Here is a 20,976-nt window from a genome sequence, read left to right as displayed (position 1 = left end):
GTCTTTGAAATGGAAAGGTAGGAAGGGCTTGCAGGGACGTCCCAGCTAAAAACAACATTTGCAGAGACAATTCCCTCTAAGGCTGTTGCATTGCTCAACACTAGAGATCGGTGACATAACTACAGATCCAGTGAAGCAGGTGCAAGACTGATCTGTAACAGGTGAACTCTGCCTGCTGATGATGTCTGGATAGGCATGCTGCGATCCTGTCCTCATCATGCCCCTTCTGGGAAGGTAGCACTGTCAAGGCTGTGTCCTCTACAAGGACTGTTCCCAGCCCCAGAAACGATGGCCATACTAGGGAGGCAGAACACAGCTCATTCTTGATTCCTGTTACAGAGATGTTACATACTATGGTCCACAGAAACTGCGCTACAAGACTGCTTGCTGTAACACAATTTCCTGACTCATTGTGGATTTATTCAAGTAAAACATTAAAAAAGCCCCTATACTTCTTAATCATTTTCCATTTAAAATCAGTTTGTGTTGGGGAAAAGATATTTGTCATCATGACCATCAGGTTAAAGGGAAATACAGTGAGAAGGTACATCTTGCCTTTTTTGCTCTGGTCCCAAGGGTCTGCTATGACCATGTAGGTTGTTTCTGAAAGAATCATATGGAAGGCACCTAATAACCATTGAAAGTTAATAAAATATGGGCAACTAATCGCTTCTGGTGCTTTTGAAATTTTCCACAGATAAGCTTTCTTACTGAAGCAAGAAAGCTGTAAAAAGACATCTGAATTGTTCAAATTTCCACCGATAACTGTTTTTAAGTCAAAATAGTTGTGGATTAAAAATTGAAAACATAAAAGATTCCAAATTAATTTTTTCCAGATTAGATGTCTAGCAAAAAAGATATTTTTGTGAACACTTTTTCTTCATTAGCTAAGATTTTATGCACATCCATTTCTCCATCGTCAAGTTAAATGTGCTAATGCCACTTGTTCACTTAATTAACCAACCATCATATTAGCAGTTTGTTATCTTTCCTTCAGGCATTCTCATGTTCTTCTCTAGCTTTGAAATGTATCTGAAAGACTTTTAGGAATCATTTTGTAATATCAAAGAAAAAGAAGAGTAGAAAATGTTTGCAACTTGAGCTGTATCTGAAAGACACTGCAGAATGGGGTTGGTAGGAATTGCTAGCTTTAAATCCTTTGCCTTGCCTGATAAAGAAAAAAAATAACTGATGTTGATCTATACATTGTGGAATGTGTCTTTCAAGGTAAGTAACAGGATATATATGCACACATACATCCATAAATATATATATACACACCCCTATATACACACACACATACATATATATGTTTTTTAAGTGCTGCAGGAAATAAAAAAATGTAAGTAATAAGACAGAAAAGGAAGAGTTGAACACCATATTGTTGGATCACTGGCTAAAAATATTACATTTTTGGATGGCCAGGGAGTGCGGAAGTGCTGCACTGTCCCAGAGGGATGGTCAGGTGTTCCCATGTGCCTGAGCTCCTCATGTTGTTATTTCTTTGGGATTTAAGGTCATCAGTTCTACCTTGAAATGGGCAAGATAAGTGTGTGTACGTGGTCTGTTACTTCAGCTCTGCTGACACATGGCCACTTGTAATGCTGCCACAGCTCACCTGTGTTATGCCATCTCTCTGGCTCCTGAGTGTGAGATACTATGCGGTTCTCTGCAGTTGATTGTCATCAGCTTTGAGCCCCACGATTATGAAGGATTTAAACTACCTTTGCGCCAGTCTACAAATAGGCTACATCAGGGACTGCAGAGATACCAGGGAAAAATTAGACACATCTTGGCTGGCTCTGTAATGTTGTACCAGACACTGGGCTTTCCTGGGAACGCCAGTGTTAGACTCCACTACAGTTTGTGCTGAAAATGCATACCCAGTACCCCCCTTCAGCTCATATGCTGGACTTTTCCTCTCAGGAGACACCCCTACAGTTGTCCTTTGCATTAAGGGAATTTCCCATCTCATCCCATCCTCCCTTTCAAATTTGCAGCCAAGAGACTTAGATCCTTGTTCCCTTCCAACCCTTTATGAAGTGTAAATGTTGGAGGGCTGGTGAGGATCCTGTAATTCAGTTGAAAACACAACTTCAGTAGTGTTGGCATCATTGCTTAGACACCCATTATCTTCATTCTGGGTTACAAATGAATTACGTGCATGTTGCTATGAACATAACAGTCCCCAATGGCGTCACTTAAATCTAGCTGCCAGTCAAAGGAATGCAGGAACTGCTGTGCTGTGTCCGATGGCTGCGGGTCTGCCACTGCTGGCCTCCTGGGACAACACTGCCCTTGAGAACACTACCAGGAATTCATATGTCACAAGGCACGAATTCCCAGCTCATGCTGGGAAAACACTTCAGCCCTTTGCAACTAATCACAGGAGCAAGGTGCAAAAGAAAGGTGAATCCAGTGAAACTATCAATAGGTGCAAAAATTACATATTTATAGAGCTGGAGACTAAAAGAGTAATCTGAACAGAACAGTAAGTTATTTCCCCCTCAAGCCCAGCAGCTAAAGGCTTGTTTATGTCTGAAACATGATGCTTTCTATCCCATAACCCTGTTTAAATACTTGTGGGTTTTCCCTATTATTGGCCTGAATGAAAACTTATTTGAAGCAATGGTAATCTCTATATTCATTCCAAAACATTTCTGCATCAAGACCTGAGTATCTTAACATCTAATTATTCTTTGAGTCTTACAGAGCCCAGTAAAACCCTTGTGGTAAAGAGCTGTAGAAATGTCTTTGTTCTTGTATTACAAAAAATCCCACATTATCTCCACCCCATCTATTAGGTTGGGTTTTTTTAATCATGATTTTTTAATGTTTTCTCTTTAAACTGTGTCCTCAGCATCTCTGTTCTTTACTTGCATAAATCCCCACAATACCTCCAATATTTGTTCTCTAGCCTCCTCATAATTTCTTCCATATTTTCTGTGAGAAAAAGGGACCAGAATGCTCAGTCCCAACCAGAAATGCTGCTTCATTTGTACTGTACCATTGTAGCACCACTATTATTTGTCATTTCCCTTTTTATTAATCTTAATATGTGCCTCGTATTCAATAAAGATGTGTCCTCAGTGCGTTATAAACCTCTTGCTAGTGTCACTGCTGAAGATGGAATACCTGGCACATCTGTGTTGGTACAGAGCATGGCAGCTATCAGCCAATACAAGAATGACAGAAAAACGAAACAGTGAGCGAAGCAAACGGAATGACATTTATATTTAAGAGATCACTGTTCACAATCAGGTCTTTGTGTGAGCTTGCTGAAAGGTTCTGGAGAATGCCACTCCCTAAGCAAGAACAAGAGATATTCAAGCAGCAAAGCACTGAGCCAGAAACGTAGATGATGGGGGTACCGTCTGCATGGGGAGGAAGAGCTGTTCATTCCCTGGGCTCATTCCAGGCTTTTTTCTTTCTTAGCACTTAAGAGGATGCTAACTTATGTGAATTTGACTACTGCTTACAGGAAGTAAACTGCACCCCGAGGAAGACTGTGGGTTAGTATGCAGAAGAAAATGTTTGTAGCGATATAAGCAAGCGTGGCAATACACAAACAGATTTTTTTAGAACTTTTTTACCTTTTTTCTTATAAGGAGGAGCTCTGTTCATCCTTTCATAGCATTTGAACTGCGAATCTATTATCTTCTGTCGTATGACTGAATTTTCTGTTACTACAGGCTCTAATGTAGGATCAGTATAATTTACAGTAGAAGAAGGACTTGGAACCATTCTCTGTACAGAAAGGAAAAACTGTTAGTACAAGTGAATAAACCAGGAGGATAAAATAAAAAAAGTGAGGATCAGAAACCTCTATTATGCATGCCTCAAAGGCCTTTTATTTGCACATGTGTTTAGCATTATGATAGGCCTTGTACTGCTTGCAAAGTAAATGCTGAATTTTTACTAGTTTACCTCACTATAAACTCAGGATTTTAACCAAGCCCTTTTTCTTGGCGAAACAGAGGACCATTGAATACTTGACAAAGTCTTCAAAATCTTTTCATTTAGCTTAGTGAGCTGCAAAAATATTTTGTATTTCCCCAAAGTTACACCCATGTATTTCTGCTCACTTGTGCCGATTTCTCTCCAGACTGCCCAGACAAAATACCTCAGAGTGCCATAGCCTCAAAACTGATTATTTCATGTTTTGTGTCACCTGCTTTGAGCTCCTTTAAATGTTAAGGTCACTGAAACACAGGGCAGAGAGTTTAAACCTCGCTACCTGGCCTTAGCTCCTAGTTAAGTACCTAAGCAAAGTGTCCCTAAATTTGAGAGCCTGAATAGCAAGGTCCTCTTTGATCAAGTGGCATCTTCGGACTTCTCCCACTCTGAGCTGCCTGCAGGGCAAAGGGAAGGCTTGTTGCCTCTGGAAGGCAAAAATCTCAAGTAGAGACGTCAGTTATCATTTTTTCCTTCCTTCCTTCCTTCCTTCCTTCCTTCCTTCCTTCCTTCCTTCCTTCCTTCCTTCCTTCCTTCCTTCCTTCCTCCCTCCCTCCCTCCCTCCCTCCCTCCTTTCCCTCTGTTGCACAGTCCAGGTCTGTGAACCAGGGTAGAAATGAGAGTGTGGAGCTTTAGTTAATTCTGTTCTGCCTTAATCCTGTATCAGGACAATTCTCTGCATGAAGGTGATAGGAAAGGATTAGTTCCTCTGCTTCCCCAAGCAAAAGCAATGCTGCTGTGGCACTTTCCTTGTATGACACTCTATTTTTCCCTATACTACACCGTAGCCATCACAAACACATACGGAGTCATTTACAGGCTGCTTCAAAACTTAGGACTCTCATAAACACACAAACTTGACATTTTTAGCAGCAAATACTAGTACACAGCAAGCATTTGTAGTTGTTCAAACTGAAAACATGACAAGTTTGAAAGTTCAAATATCATCTTACTTCTTACATTTTTGCATGCCTCTTTTTATTGCATATCACAAGCAATTTATCTCATTAATACATTACTTTTTTCCCAGTTGCACAACTAAAAACCTTGATAAAATACGCAGCAAAACCACAGTATGTTTGACTTAGTTGAAAACAAAAAAGCCATTACTTTATCCTGATACTTCTGCACCAAACCATCTCAGTTTAATCTTTTTATGCTCTTATACCTAACTTTTTCTTAATTTAATCTAATCTCTTTTGATACAAACATTTTTATTTTCAACTCTATACAGCTACTATCTGAAGATTGGAAGACAGTAAAGGCAGTTTATTTCATTGCACTTAAAAGGCACTTGAACTAAAATGGGAGGAATAGGGAGGAAGATATTTTCTGGCAGAAACAATTTTATATAAATTTTATGTGTATGCATACATATACACACAAAGAGATATCATCTGACCATCCAAGTGCAAAAATAAGCATCTAGAAAGCTAGAACAGGAAATACAAAGGCAAAGGCAAAGGCAAAGCCCCTTTAAAAGATTAAAGGGAGTAGCTGGAGTCCATAAGGATCATTTAAAATCCAACCAATCAATATCCTAAATCCAGCATGTAGGGTAGTAAAGTGCAGATGAGGTTCTTCAGACACCCTCAGGTCTGTCTTAGGCCTTCGTGTCCATGTATCACCACTGGCTTTGGTACTTCTCCGAAGTGATTCATAGATACTCCATGCCTATTTTTTCCATTCTTATTTTGAATAATACCTCAGTTCCAAGCTGTTTGCTTTCAAGAGAGGAATAAGAGTATCATCAAAGAAAGCTAGGGGGACTTCTGTGGCATCACCTTTGTTCTCGACGATTCCTTTGTTACTCTGGGCCAGTTTGGGAACACACCCATGTTTTGAAAGCATAACCATCTGATTATGCTTGGAAAACATCACCAATTGCCCTTGCCCTGAAACAATGCTTTTATTTTATTTTTGTTTTCTTCTAGGAAGGAGATGATCTGTTCTTCACATGTTTGACCAAAGAAGATTAAAATCATTTCACACTGACAGAGACCAGAAAGACTGGTGTTGCTGGCCATAAATACTGTTGCAGTTTCATTTGCTTTATCTGTACAGAATAAAGCACAACACAGATATGAAGCAATTGGCAAATTCCAGCTACACAGATAGAAACTAGAAATTGTTCAGTGCTTCAGAACATCTTTCCCCTATTCTAACTTCTTCTGGAGCCTCTTTTACACACCATTTTTAAAAGGACAGACCATTCCCAGAAGATCGCACAGTACAGAAACACGTAAGCTGAAATCAAAGGTAAGATATGCCATCAGAAAAAGAATGCTCTATTTACATCTTTTAACTGGTGAAGATGTAACAGTTTGTAACTAGGGATGATGATTTTGTGGGGTAAGATACAATTCAGAGACCAAAGACACCTTACTCTTAAAGGTCAGTTTCATAACTTGTTGTGTGTAAGGCACTAATCCAATTCCTGAAGAAGCCAGCTCTTGTTGGGTACAGGTTAATGAGAATATTTTAACACTTGGAGGCAGAGAGTACCTGTGGTGGTGGATAGGATAAATGTCATGGATTGTGCACAAAACTATTTAAAGTGCTCAACCATGTAACCAGGAGGACTGCCCATTCTACTGCCTCTGCTCAAGGCAATCATGGCCCAGCTGAAATTGCCAGCAAAATTTCTATTGCCCACATCTGGGCCAGGAGTTCACTCAGAGAGATGAAAAATATGGATGAGACTGTGTCATTAAAGCTCAATGGAAATTATTTCATCAGTGGAAATCACTTAATGGCCTACAGTAAATCTAAAGCAAGTTTGGATAAAAACTGGAATAATAATATTAGATTACAGCTGTCTCTTAAATTATCTAATTTTTTCTTCTTTTTACCAAACACAAAGACGCAGATTTTCAAAGTTGGTTGCACAAAAAGCTTTCCAGGTGCTTTTGATGTAATCGAATAGCTGAATTTGGTGGCTTACTGGAGGTTGAGCAGTCACACCTCTGTTTGCAATGCTGGTGTTTTCTACCGTGTGTAGGAGAATCACACGTCCACCATCACTCCGGGAACTCGGAGCCCAAAGCCTGACCTCCCTGAAGTCAGTTCCGTGGGCTGATGATCCAGCCTTATATTCCTGGGGCTCAGTCAGACAAAAATCTTGCTACAGTTTGTGATGTCAGATATTATTATTTGTTTTAGTCTTGCACTCCTTACTGTAGGGATCAGGAAAGGGCAAATGGGGCAGAAAGAAACCTCTGGGTCATTATTCTCTTATCAGAAGAAGCAGGAGCTTGGGCATGGCTACACAGGGGGGAAAGCTTAGTGTGTATCATGCTAATGGGAGAGGCTGGGAAAGTCCCATGAGTCTCTGTGTGTCTGTGTGTGTGTGCGCTTTCACGGAATTAATGATTAGGAATGACCTCTGCTACTACGTTTTAATGATTATATCTAGCTATTTTAGGAATTAAGTTTTAAAACATGTTTTCACCATAAAAAAAACAAGATTAAATAAGTTTCACCTGGTTACTACCTACGGTATTGAACAAATTTTGAATGTTCAGAGTCCATTACTGCACATTAAAAACCCTTCCCATCCATCCATCAGTTACTTCAGATGGAAATATAAATGATGTTGATAAAATAAAGAAATGCCTTATTTATTTATAAATATTCTTTATTAAAGAGAAATAAATAATTCACAACTTAATAATCAGGATGTGTTCATAGCCTGAAAAAGATTGGTATGATTTCTTCAGAAGAAAACTGTTTAAGTGATGTCCCATGCAGCAGTTTAGCAGCCGTACATATGATGTCACTCCTAAAAGTCCAAGTAAATGACGTCATACATACGACCACCAAGCCACCACGTGACAAATGACTGTTATAAGAAAATGAATTATCATTACAAAGAGAAAAAACAGGCTGCTGGGAATGCTGAAGTTCACTTTATACCTAGAATTAATAAAGAAATCTCGAGAAAGCAATTTGGCTTCATTATTAAACTATATTGAAATGAACAAATAGTGCGCCGCTTTCTGTAAGACAGACAACTGCTATTAACCTGTGCAAGACTCTGCCCATTCCTACAAGAGAGAATCCAGATAAAGCAAGCATAAAATTCCTTCTTTTTTTTTCCCCCAAAATATTGGACATGATGAACAAGCATCCCCAAATATTTTTCTTCCACCATCAAGGAGCTTGAAGTATGCTAACTGTTGACTATACATGACATTTAGGAAAATAAGGTGTTTGTACCTTTCTTTGATTTTGTTTTTTTCCCCTTCTTCCACTAAATACAGTAATTTTGCAACATTTATTGTTGAGCTCAGTCAAAATATATTTCAAATTCTGGATGCTCTAACTGTTTGTTATTGATTTTGATAGCTCAAAAGTTCATTTGGTACATTTCTTTTAAAACTGCTATGTGTAGTCACCACTTTGTGGGTCACTAAACTCCTGTCCTTCAATACATCACGTCTTTGCACGAGAGCTCAGCATGATTTAGACTGTTTGTAGAGCCCCTCTCATACTTCGATCACCTTTGAACTACTTTTCACAGCTGCTAGTGTTAGGACAGAGAAGAAAACAACTGTGATGCCTTAGGAAGGTCATTAGTACATGGTACTACAGTAAACATAACAATAATTTCTTATCCATCGCAAATGTGCTAGGAAACAGCAGACAATTTCTTTGGGGAAATACCTCAACAGGACATGTTTTACTTAACCACTGAATGTTAAAATTTTCCCATACTCGATTGCTGTAGAAGCAGGATGGAAATTATCTCACAGTAAGATCCCATACGACGTACATTGCAGATTTTGGCAGCTGTTTAAACAAGCATGAGATTATCAGCTACAGCAGATGAAGACAAGGCACTTGTAATGAAAAGCAACTCACGAATCTTACAGTTCTTTTCCACTGGTGCGGGATTTGCTCACATGAGGAAGCTTTACTCCCAGCGTAGCCTGATGCAAACTGCAGGCTGAAAGGAAGGCTCCAGAATACTCCACGGCTTTTTGCTTGCAGCTCTGATTATCATCTTGCAAGAGGCCTCTTTAGGGCAATCAGCTGCATAGCAACATTCTTATTTTTTTAAAAAACAAAGATGGAGACAAAAAGTCCTGATCAACCCTGAAACTGGATTAACAGAACAGAATATGGCATTCCTCTCCCTCTTGGGAAACCGTGAGCAGCTTGACTCTCAAATTCTCACACTAATTCTCACCATCATAAACCATCATCAGCTTGCTTTCCTGAGTTTTCCTTGTGTGAGAAGAGCTCCAGAACTTGCAGATCCACTTCCTTACAGCTTGAAGCAATCCATAGTTACAAAGGGAAATGCACGCTTCAGAACAACAGCTTTCAAAGGCATGTTTTCAGGTGATGAGACCCAGCGGGATCTCATCATCCAAGTCTGGGGAAGCCCCTGAGCTCTCAGCGGTGCCAGACAGCAAGCAAGGCTCTGATGAAACATGCCAAAGGAGGCTGTGACAGATCTTCAGCAGCTTTTCTGGCCCACCGAAGGATGAAACCTGCTCTGGACCAGATGCTGGAAGAGCCGCTGTCTAAGCAGGAAAAGGCTTGTGCTTACAGTACCCACACAGACACGGGTTTTAGAGACTCATGATGAGAGCTGCTGAGCTGGGCAGGTGGCAGGAGCCCAGGGGAGCACATGGCCACACCACCTCACCGGTGCGTATTGCACTCCCAGCTGTGAGGATCAGATGGGTACACCATGAGTGGTGCCCTCATCACAGTGGCAAACGTTTTACTAATTGGTTTCTGGAGACTTGTACCTACTGCAACTGTGTTCCAAAACACACCAGTTTGTGCATTACTGAAAATTACATTTAGGCTTTCACATAATTAATTTTCCATGTTTTGTGAATGGAAATTATTCACAAGCCTTTTGGGAGCTGACACAATGTACCAGACTGTGTATAGCTTAGTGACTGAGGCTTGGTAACAGTTTGACAGATTTGGACTTAATGAACTTGCACAGTTTGGTTTTTACTCAAAATGAATTTGTTTTAAAATACAATCTTTGTCTAATGGACCTAATTGAATAATAGTGTGGTCTTCAGCTACAGCATCCATTTTGTCCTTACTGTGCACTTTGTCGTTGGCTCAGGACAACATAATTGGAATATGTGAGAAAAATTACTCCATCAGTCCTCATTTACAGAATAAGACCAAAGTACTATTTGTAGGCACTAGATGACAATTCTTACTTGACAAAATTGTGCAGAGAATAGAACTCGCTTTTCTCAATGTCCTGCAAAATTGATCAGTCACACAGGAAAGAGACCCAAGCTCATTTCCTCCTCCTCATTCTCTGCAGTTTGATGCCCCTGGACACACTGTGCTGATGCTCCATCATTCTTGCAGAGAAAAATGTGCACTGAGATGAACTAATTGCTCCAGTGCACAGGGGCTCACGTACTTGAGGAAACAAATCGCAGTCACATTCTGTGGCTCTCAATAATTACCAAAAACTAGAGAGCATTAGGAGTAAAGTGAACTAAGAAATAATGAACAGTTAAATTTTCTAATGGAATTCACTTTGAATTGTAGAGGACTATCTGGTGATGAATTATTGTGCATCCAAAAGCAAGGGAAGCCATCAAAGAGGAAGCCAATAAGGAGTTAGTTTTATTTCTAAATTAGGTTTTGGAGCAACTGGTGCTTTAGTTTTTGTTTGGCAAAGGCAAGTTATTATGGACCTGTACACAGAAGAGTAAAGTGCTATTTAATCTATGCAAAAAATTACGTACGTAAGAGAGATGGTTTCTATCAGAAGGTACCAAAAACCCTTGGTGACAAGTCTAAAGGAGACTGTGGGGACAGGGTGTCTATGGACACTGTGTAACTAGGGTCTACAACAAAACATTCAAGGAGAGAGATGGGATGAATCTGAGGAAGTCTTCTGCAAAGCACTGACACTGTGTACAGGACAGAGAGTGCTCCAACACTGAGAGTGTGTTAGGGAATCACAGCTACCCCAATAAAAGAGATTTCAGGTAAAAAGCATGCCCTTCTCAATAGTGGTGACCACCGCAGGGGGACTGGCACCTACAGTGGGACAAATAGTGTAAGCAGAGAGCCTGGAGCCCAGAGGAGAAAGCAAGGACTTCAATAGGTTGTGTTGCTTTGCAACAGCTTGCAGTCACCATCTGGGAGCACAGAACATGGACGAGAGGATGACAATAAACCATCAAAGCCATCAAAGCAGAAAGATCTGGTGAATGGTTTGTGGGCTGGGTAGAGAACAGGAATGGGAGATCACCCTGTGTCACAAATCACTTTAGTTACCATACCTTCCTCAACCTCAGACAGTGGCTGACATGTAAGTGTCAGGGGCTCATGGCTCTGGGAACCAAGAAGAACAAACAGAGTGGGAACAGTCTTTTTGGAAGAGAAAGAAAGACACCCTTTCCTCATTACAGACCACAAATAAAATGTAAAAAATGAACACTTTCCACCAGCTACAGGTGGGAAAATTTTGGAAAAATGACTGATGCCAAATATTTTTCACATTTGATCTAACAGCAGTGTTCTGGCAAGTGTCATCAAGGAAACAGAGCTTGTTCATGGTCTACTTCTATGACCATAGCTTCTCCCTTACCAGAAGATGAATTAATCTAGGAGGTGTCCAAGTAGATGACAGCATGGCCACTGCAGTGGGGAAGGAAGGAATATAAAGATTGGAACAGTGAAAATGTAAGGAAATTTGTGCTTAAGTTCTCCATCGAGGTCAGAAGTTGGAGAGCCCTCTGGCACAAAGATATCTGAAAGGAAGGGGATGCAGATCTCACTGCAGAGTTTCTTAAGGAAATCCTAGCCCTGGAGTACTGCAGGAATGAGCACAGAACTAATGTTGCACACATGCTATCATGGGTGAGAGATTTAAAAGATTTGCATACACCAGGGCAAGGATCAGCCCAGCCCTTCAGGGTTGACCTACAAATTCATGCTGTAGGTCAGAGCACCTCAGATGCTCAGAAATGCTGTTGACAATTTTAGTTATCAGAATATTTACAGTCCTGTCACTTGACTGGGGAAGAAAAATAATCTGGAACTGTTCCTTCAGTTGGCATTGGCTTGTTATAGGAAGAATCACTGTTCTTTGCCAAGGCCCCTGTCAGGCTATGCAGATCAGCTGGGATTCAAACCCAGAAGGAAGCTGGTCTCTGTCAGGCCGTTTTGTTAGAGAGATCTCCGATCATGGGTGATTTCCCAGCCAGTGCATTGCTACGTGCATCCCTTGCAGGGCTATGCGGAACAGCCACAAAAGGTCACAAATACCAGAATACTCCAATATACTTCAAGGCAGAAGACTTCTGCCAAGGACAGGGGTGATTCCTCAAATCATTAACTAATTCTGGACAAATTCTTTGGAGATCAAGTTAGCAGAAATGTATTAACTCTCCTCCGTTCTTTCTCCTGCTCTCCAGCTCTTCTTTGATTGAGGGTCCTAATCTTGAACTATGAATTCAGTATTCTACCAAAGTGAGGTGTTCTTTGTTGTTCTCCTGGGTTCTCCATGATCTCATTTAATTGTTTTCTTTTTACCTCCTTCTATCCATCATTCTCTTACTGTTCTCTACTTTCCTTCCCTCCTTTTTATCCATATAAATTTAAGTGGCAAACAGCACTGTGGGCAAGTTATGCTAGGCTGAGAGAAGAGGAGGGACACAACCCAACAAACCAGGGAGAGCAGTCTCTATTGTTCTCCAACGTGTCTTCTAGCCCTGTTTCTAGAACTTAAAGCCAGAAAGGATGGGAGTTGATGGGGAGATGTGCACAAATATTCCACATTCAGGTGTTGGAAGAGAAGATGAGAAGCAGAGGGCCATGAGGAGCTAACCAACAAAACACAAGAAGAATAAGAATCAAAGCTTTCTTCAGAAACACAGAGATAAAGAGTTAGTTGGGGAATAAGGTGGCATCCAGCGTGCAAGTTACTTGTACCACACCAAGGCAGAGAGGTGCTTGTTCCCAGTAGCATCATTCAGACATATTCTGACCGTTCTGTAACTGAGGCTCTGGGCAGTATTCTCATTTCTGACTACCTGTAATGTCTACAATTTTATGATAATTGCTAATAACTTCAGGTTTCACAAGTAGAGATCAGAGAAAGCATTCAACTTATATGAGAGGTATTTAGTCAGGTAGAAATAAATTTACTACATATGTAGAACAACAGTTACTCAGCCATGTTGCAAACATTGAAATAACTGTAATATTGATATCAAACAGTTGAAAATAGCATTTGAACTGAATAACTAAACTTTATACTGTTAATTTCCATTTAAGTTGTTTTCCAATAGCAGAGTAACTATAAACAGTGAAAATCCACAATTACTTAAGTCAGCCTAAGTCTCACACAACAACGTTAAGGAAGTTTTCAAACACATAAGTTTCCATGTCACTGATACGTTGTAGCCTGTAAGACACAGAAATGAAAAATCACATGCATTACCTTCTTCAGACTTGCAGTTCTGCCTCACCAAGAAACAATGGTTTCAAGTTCAAACTTTTATGAGATATCTTATTAAGAAACTTTATTAACCTTATTTTGAAATTTATCAGTAAGGGAACTCGTTCCTTCACCTGTGTAGTATAAAACATATAACTCAGTACTCATTTTTCTGAACATCACCACAAGTTTAAATTTGGCAGGTGTCATGAGCAGTTCAGTTTTCTCATACTTACAATTAGAAGGATGATCACTAACAAGCAACTGTGGGTTGTTTTTTTCATTGTGGAGTCTTCCTGGAGAGACACGTTGTAGCTGACCCTTCTGGGAATTAAACAACAAAAACAAAAGAAGTATTAGACTTTATCTGTTAAGATAAATTCCTTGTCTTTGTGTATGAGCATCTTTTTAGACTTAAAGTGGACTCTGTCTGTGTGTGTGTTTGTGCCCCCAGCCTTGCGTGTGCTCATGTTTGATTTCACTGGAGGCTGGGATGCTTTTAATTTGGTCTCCTCTGTGGATCTCTGGTGGTAGGTTCAGCTGATGTGGGGTACAGCTCCCTGTTACTATGTTATCAGCAGCATAGTTAAACTCTGTGTCTTTGCCAGCTGAGGCTACCTTGGTTGTCCTGATTCAGCTGCTTCTAACCTACACATACGGCTGCAGACCTGTGAAGAATCTGGATATTTTTTAAATGACCTAAAAACCCCAGAAAGATCTGGTTTGCAGATAAGCGTAATGGCAAATCAAAAGGCATATTTATGGGGCTAGAGAAAGCCAGAGGTTGGGTAACCTCTAGCTACTTGAACAAGCAAGTGTGGCAGGAAAAGAGAGAGAAACTGGGAACAACATTGTGGGATTACATGCTCCCTAATGCAGCTAGCTTGGCCGGGCTGCGGGTAGACACATGGCAGTGTAACCCTCAGGCGGTCGAGAATGACTGCTTCAGCCGCACAAAGTACTGGAGAGGCAGAGCACGGATACGACTCTTGGAGGGAACTGGATCAGCACCTTTTTGGTTTTCTTTTTTTTCCTAAATCAACACCCATCAGTGTAACCCTCAGGCGGTCGAGAATGACTTCAGCCGCACAAAGTACTGGAGAGGCAGAGCACGGATACGACTCTTGGAGGGAACTGGATCAGCACCTTTTTGGTTTTCTTTTTTTTCCTAAATCAACACCCATCTGGCCTTTCTGGGAAAAATACCCAGGGGCCACCATGTATCATCATGCTGCTTCACAGTTGTGGGAGTTCAAGCAAGCAAAGCTCTTTGCATTAACACAGCATTTTTAGTTTTATAAAAATGGAACTTCTGCATTAGAGTGAGAAACACAGCTTTTGCCAAGGCACAGTGCCTTCTGATGTCTCATGGACCACTAGTGGTGCATGGGCTGAGCAACATGCCTATAGATCACCTTCAGCCACAGTAAGACTGAGCACTCACACACCTTTATTGTTCAGACAGCTTAAAAAGTAAGAGTGAGGTGTTTTCTACCTGGGCAAACAATCCTGTGAGCACCCTACATATCTGAAACCCAGAAATTTAATGGGAAAAAGGCACACGGACTTGGATGCTTAGTCTACTTGACATGTAGTGAGCAACACAATCACTTGTGTAACATTTATCTCTGCAACAGCACTGTAACAGCTTTTCTCATCTTGAAATGGTCTGGAAGGTCACCCATTTTCAGAGGGGAAGGAAAATATGAGATCAGTTGTAACTGTCTTCATCTAAAGCAGAAATATGTAATCTCAAAATGCAATAAAGGTGTGGCACTTCCACTTCAATGTAGAACATGTGGATGTAATCTCCTACCAGAACCAAATGGTAGCGTTGCAGTCATATGTCACTGAGATTACATAAAACAAAAAGGGATGGAAAAGAGGATTCAGAGGATTTGCCTCTAATAAGAAGTAGCCTTATTACTGTCTGAGCCTTGCCAGAACCATTCTGGTGTGCCAGAGGTAATGGGATAGGCAAATGACTCAGAAATAATATATAATTATGCTGTCTGCCACATATTTGTATTTGATCAGCAATGGTAGACAACTCAATTGAAGCAAAATTGGACAGCTAGATCACAGGAAAATGCCTGGAATTGTCTGCATCTTCTCCAGACTATTCACTGCAGTGTGTATTGGTTCAAAACTGCCAAAAAGATTCATGGGCATATAAACAACGGGTCTTGGTCAGCTGTGCAATGAGCAGACATACAAGCACAAATATGGTGTTCATACAGTTACACACTGTACTGTAAAGCGTTCTGTAGTGGGGTGTAAAGCCAGACTGGTAGGTGCCTCTATTCTTCTTGCCAGCCTCATTACTTCTGCTGCATCTATAGGGATTTGGTAAAAAGCAAGGAAAGGAAGGACTTTGCCTTGCAAACTGTCAACAGTTTTAAAATACACATCACTTTCCACAAATGGCACAGAGATCAACAGAATATTGTGACCTAGAACGCATAAGCAAAATCAATAGCAATTGAAGTTACCTGAAGTTATCTACTTTGCCTGTACTTCGTGCTGGGAGTGCTTGCAGCGCTATGTTGGGTTATAGCTGTGGCTGCAGGTAAATCTTATCCTCGTGAGATTTTGTGAACATTTGTTATTATGGACTGAAAGAACTATTTAAAATATTTCTTGCTCCTGTCTCTCCTAATTAAAAAAAAGCCAGCTTTAAAATATTTAACACATTATTTTCCCCTCTGTTAACTGTGATGACTGTGCCATATGATACTACATATGAGTAAATGAGTAAGAATTATTTCCCACACTAAATCCTATATAGTCTTGATATTTCTAGTCTTTCTTCTTCTAGCCAGCTCTAACCACAGGAATGGCTGACATGCTACATAAAATCCAGTACCTCTTTTTAGTTCCTCCTTCACAGGAATCTTTTCCAATGACAACAATTTCAACAATTGTTGAACAACAATATTTTAACAATCCTCGTATAAAGCCCCTGACTAAGAGTGGCTTTTCTCTACTTTAACCGTAAGAATGGCCCATAGCGCTACAGCACACTTGGGTTAACATCAGTATTGGATCAAGGATGATGATCGCACTGAAATGAAAGGGTACATGCAGATAAAAAGTGTTGGTCAATGGGCAGGGCAGAAACAACAGGGAGGCAGAAAGATTCATAGAAAAGGGAGCCCTGAGAGACGAACCCTGTCAGCCTCTGGGCAGAGGAACAGACCAGCACCTCCACAGCGTTGCCCCCAGCTCCAGCGATCCAGGTTCAGGTGTGACATGACAGGCAAGCTGGGATGTGCAAAGCAGCACACTCAAGTGCCCTCGGGTTTGGGTCTCTTGTGCTAGAGCTATCACTTTTTTACACCAACTGGCACTACCGCCCATGGACAGCCTGCTTACAGCCGAAGGGAGGCTGAATAGCGCAGAGCAGCCTCATGGAGAGTGTAGGTGCTGTCCTGATTCCTGTTTCTACACTATTTATCCTTTTTCTGTAAGTCCAACAATGTCCTTGCTCGATGTTAAGATAATATAATGTGCCTCACACATTTAAGTTTTAGAACTATTTAGTGATTAATCATAAGCACATTCCTAAAGCCCAGTACTTTTCCATGATTGTATTAATTCTTCACCCTCTGTTGCTTATAATAGTTACGTATGAAATCCCTGTCTGTTTTTTAAACTAGAATATTGTTCTTTCTTTCTTCATAAATGTAGCATAGCTCAATATGTGCTAAGATATTCCTCCTGCTTCAGCTATTATAGTAATATCATTGACACCTTGGGATTAGTCCTGAAGCTCATCTGAGGACGAGCACAGCATCCTACTTAGTAATGACATCTCTTTTGGCTCTGTCCTGATTTCTATAGTTGCAGTACTAAGCTGAACAGGGCTTCAATTACAATTACTATCGGGTTACACAGAAGGTGGGACAACCCTCCTTGCACAGCCATTTGCACAAGGCCAACAAGGGGGGTCAAATTTAGTCAGAAAGGAGGGTATAAGGCTGAAGATTCAAAAGAGGGCAGTAGAGCAACACTTCTTTGCTGAGGTCTGAAGAAATGATAAGAAAGGAAGGCCTTTTTGGAGGAAGAACTGAAAAAACTTCTCATTTAATTATTCTGCTCTGATAATTCTGCAATGCCATCTTCCACAATAGTGCTGTGTGCTGCTTTTGGCTGGGGTAGAGTTGATTGTCTTCACAGTAGCTAGTATGGGGCTATGTTTTGGATTTGTGCTGAAAATGGTGTTGATAATACAGGGATGCTTTCGTTACTGCTGAGCAGGGCTTACACAGAGTCAAGGCCTTTTCTGTTCTCACACCACCCCATTAGTGAGCAGGCTGGGGGTGCCCAAGAAGTTGGGAGAGGATACAGCCGGGACAGCTGACCCCAACTGACCAAAGGGATATTCCATACCATATGACGTCATGCTCAGCATATAAAACTGGGGGAAGAAGGAAGAAGGGGGGCACGTTCGGAGTGATGGCGTTTGTCTTCCCAAGTAACTGTTACACGTGATGGAGCCCTGCTTTCCTGGAGATGGCTGAACACCTGCCTGCCCATGGGAAGGAGTGAATGAATTCCTTGTTTTGCTTTGCTTGCGTGCGCAGCTTTTGCTTTACCTATTAAACTGTCTTTATCTCAACCCACGAGTTTTGTCACTTTTACTCTTCCAATTCTCTCCCCCATCCCACCGGGGGCGAATGAGCAAGCGGCTGTGTGGTGCTTAGTTGCCTGGTGGGTTAAACCACGACATGCTGACATACCTTTGGAGGAAGAAATGGTTTTAACGGCACAAAACAGGACTTGTGGGGGTTGTGGCTAAGTACAGAGGTGTGACACAAAAATACCTTTCTTAGTCATTGTCTTACCCCCAGAAACTTTGAAAATTCACTTGCTACCTCCTTGTTTGGCTGCAAGTTCCTTAGATGGCTTTCTTTCCACCCCATGCAGCTTTCTCAGGGTGCAAAGCTGTGTAGCCACCTCCAACCCCAAGGTCCCTAGGATTTGTTAACTAGTGGAGAGGCTTGCAGACCCTCCTAGGGAGTGCCTTGCCACTCAGCACAGAATAGCACCAACCCACTCTGCCTGCGTTAATGCTGCGGGGGGGAAACACAGGGCAGAGGCGCTGGGGCAAGACACGGGCAAGCCAGCTGCTGAGCATTTAGGGAGTTTGGATCCAAGGACGATGTTGCAGGTCTGCTTGCATTGCCAAATGTGCAGATGGTCTGGGGGAAAGTATTAACATTGTTCCCTCATTCCCAGTTGGACATTTTACCCCTGGGTTCCTAATTTAGGCTACTGCTTTGGGCCAGGAGTGAGCTGTACATCACACTTCTATAATCCCATGTCCTGTGCAGACCAGCATTGTAGCTATAGCCCCTTCAGCAGAGGAAATGCCATGGGTGTGATCCCCACGTGTGAGAAGGGAATAGAGCCAGCCCCTCCTATTTCCCAAGCACATGCTCTAGTCATTAGCCTGGAATGGTCTGCAAATGGTTTAAGTGGCACCAGGATCTTCTGGCACCCACGTTTCCGAGGGAAATAGTGAGCTCTGCTCAGTTCTTCCTAATATGCCAGAAAGCTGGTGACCATCAGTCCCAGGTGGAGAGATGTGCCTCCCTACAGACTCTAGTCAAGTGTCCAGGAAGATGAGGCAAGGCAGCAGAAGACATATCTAGTGTCTTGCATTCCTGTATTCCCTACTGGTTACCTTTACACAGCTCCGTGATCTTTTGTCTAACCCTCTTGAAGTTTTCATATGAAAATCTCCTGAGAAATACAGGTTCCAAATTCTCGATTTCAGGTGTCAGGCACCTAAAGGCATCACTACATGAAAATTGCAGGCATCTAGATAATTTGCTGGATCTTATCTCATTCCTTTTGGTAGTCTTGGAGATAATTTCAGTATCAGGGAGCCAAATGCTCAGTTGTGTGATGACTACTCAGTTGTTACTCAAGCAGATCACCATTAATTTCCATTAGCTTTCCTGGTGGAGACGGTGAACTGCATCTTGTAGAGCTGAGTGTGTGCTATGTTAACAAATTGAAACTATTAGCCATGGCAAATAGGCAATTTCAGAGCTACACAGATCAAGTGACCAAATAAATCTACTTTATCGATTCATTTGGATTACATGGGAGCTGCAGTGTTTGATGCTTCATTTTCCCATTGAAAACTAGTCAACAAGAAGGGGCTATGTTACCTTAGGCTTCCCTTTAACCAAATCTTTGCCAATAAACTGGACAAAAATAGAAAGAAACAGAAAGTAGCTACAAACTTGTCTGTGTTTACTTTTAGTGTAATCACAAAGTTTTGAAAAGCCCCCACTCTACATATCCGAGCAGCCAATGTGATCGTACACACTACAGAGAAAACTGAAGATGGTTGTTGCTAGACTGGCTAATACGACAGAGATAAGTATACTTTGAAAGAACAAAAAATACAAGAAATGTGCTTTGAATGAGAATTATTTACCTGGGACTCCAATAACATGCAAGCCAAATTATCCAGAAGGTTTTCAGAAAAGGCTGAACCTTTTTATGAAATAAAAGACAGTAAAGCATTAAAAGAGTTAGAGGAGCTGATTCCTTCCACCTGCCAGGGGCACCTGGGGTGAAGGGCCCTTGGGAGGTTTCCATTACCTAGGAGGGGAGCTGAGGCAGCTAGCTGAGCACCAGCACCTAACTTTTAGGTCCCTGAAATTAAATGAATCCCATTCGTATTATATGTAGATCTGGGTATGGTATTTCTGCATCCTCTAATGGCTATTATTGGGAGGTGATTCCTACCACATATTAGTAGCCAATAAAATTACTAATTTTTCAGTACTTAGGAAGCCATCCCTAATCCCCCTCCTGGCTCTTCGCCAAAGGGTTTTATGAGGTTTAAAAGCAAGTAAAAGCAAAAAAAAATTCAGGAAGGGACTAGTAATGTATTTCAGGGGATTTGTTGGTAGCCGAAGTTTGAAATACTTACGAAGACCGGATTGTGTAGAATCATAGAATAGAATCATAGAATCATTAAGGTTGGAAGAGACCTCCAAGATCATCGAGTCCAACCATCAACCCAACAACACCATGCCCACTAAACCATGTCCCTAAGCACCTCATCTACCCGTCTTTTAAATACTTCCAGGGATGGGGACTCAACCACTTCCCTGGGCAGCCTGTTCCAATGTTTAACCACTCTTTCAGTAAAGAAATTTTTCCTTACATCCAATCTAAACCTCCCCTGGCGCAACTTGAGGCCATTTCCTCTCGTCCTTTCGCCAGTTACTTGGGAGAAGAGACCAACACCCACCTCGCTACAACCTCCTTTCAGGTAGTTGTAGAGAGCAATGAGGTCTCCCCTCAGCCTCCTTTTCTCCAGGCTAAACAACCCCAGCTCCCTCAGCCGCTCCTCATAAGACTTGTTCTCCAGACCCCTCACCAGCCTCGTTGCCCTTCTCTGGACACGTTCCAACATCTCAACGTCCTTCTTGTAGTGAGGGGCCCAAAACTGAACACAGTATTCGAGGTGTGGCCTCACCAGTGCCGAGTACAGGGGCACGATCACTTCCCTGCTCCTGCTGGCCACACTATTGCTGATACAGGCCAGG

General features: G+C 41.5%; 1 protein-coding gene across 1 annotated transcript in view; it reads right to left on the bottom strand.

Annotated features, from left to right (window-relative positions):
- CALCR (calcitonin receptor) overlaps nt 1-13,683 on the bottom strand; it is a 75,513-nt gene extending 61,830 nt beyond the window's left edge. The window contains exons 1-2 of the mRNA XM_009330510.1: nt 13,636-13,683; nt 3,594-3,747 (exon numbers count right to left, since the gene is read on the bottom strand). Coding sequence (XP_009328785.1) covers nt 3,594-3,747; nt 13,636-13,683 — 202 coding nt within the window. The remainder of the gene's footprint in view (nt 1-3,593; nt 3,748-13,635) is intronic.
- Nucleotides 13,684-20,976: the final 7,293 nt, after the last annotated feature.

The sequence above is a fragment of the Pygoscelis adeliae genome, unplaced genomic scaffold (assembly GCF_000699105.1).
Source record: "Pygoscelis adeliae isolate BGI_AS28 unplaced genomic scaffold, ASM69910v1 Scaffold27, whole genome shotgun sequence".
Lineage (NCBI taxonomy): Eukaryota > Metazoa > Chordata > Aves > Sphenisciformes > Spheniscidae > Pygoscelis > Pygoscelis adeliae.
This window is presented reverse-complemented; position numbering and strand designations above follow the sequence as displayed.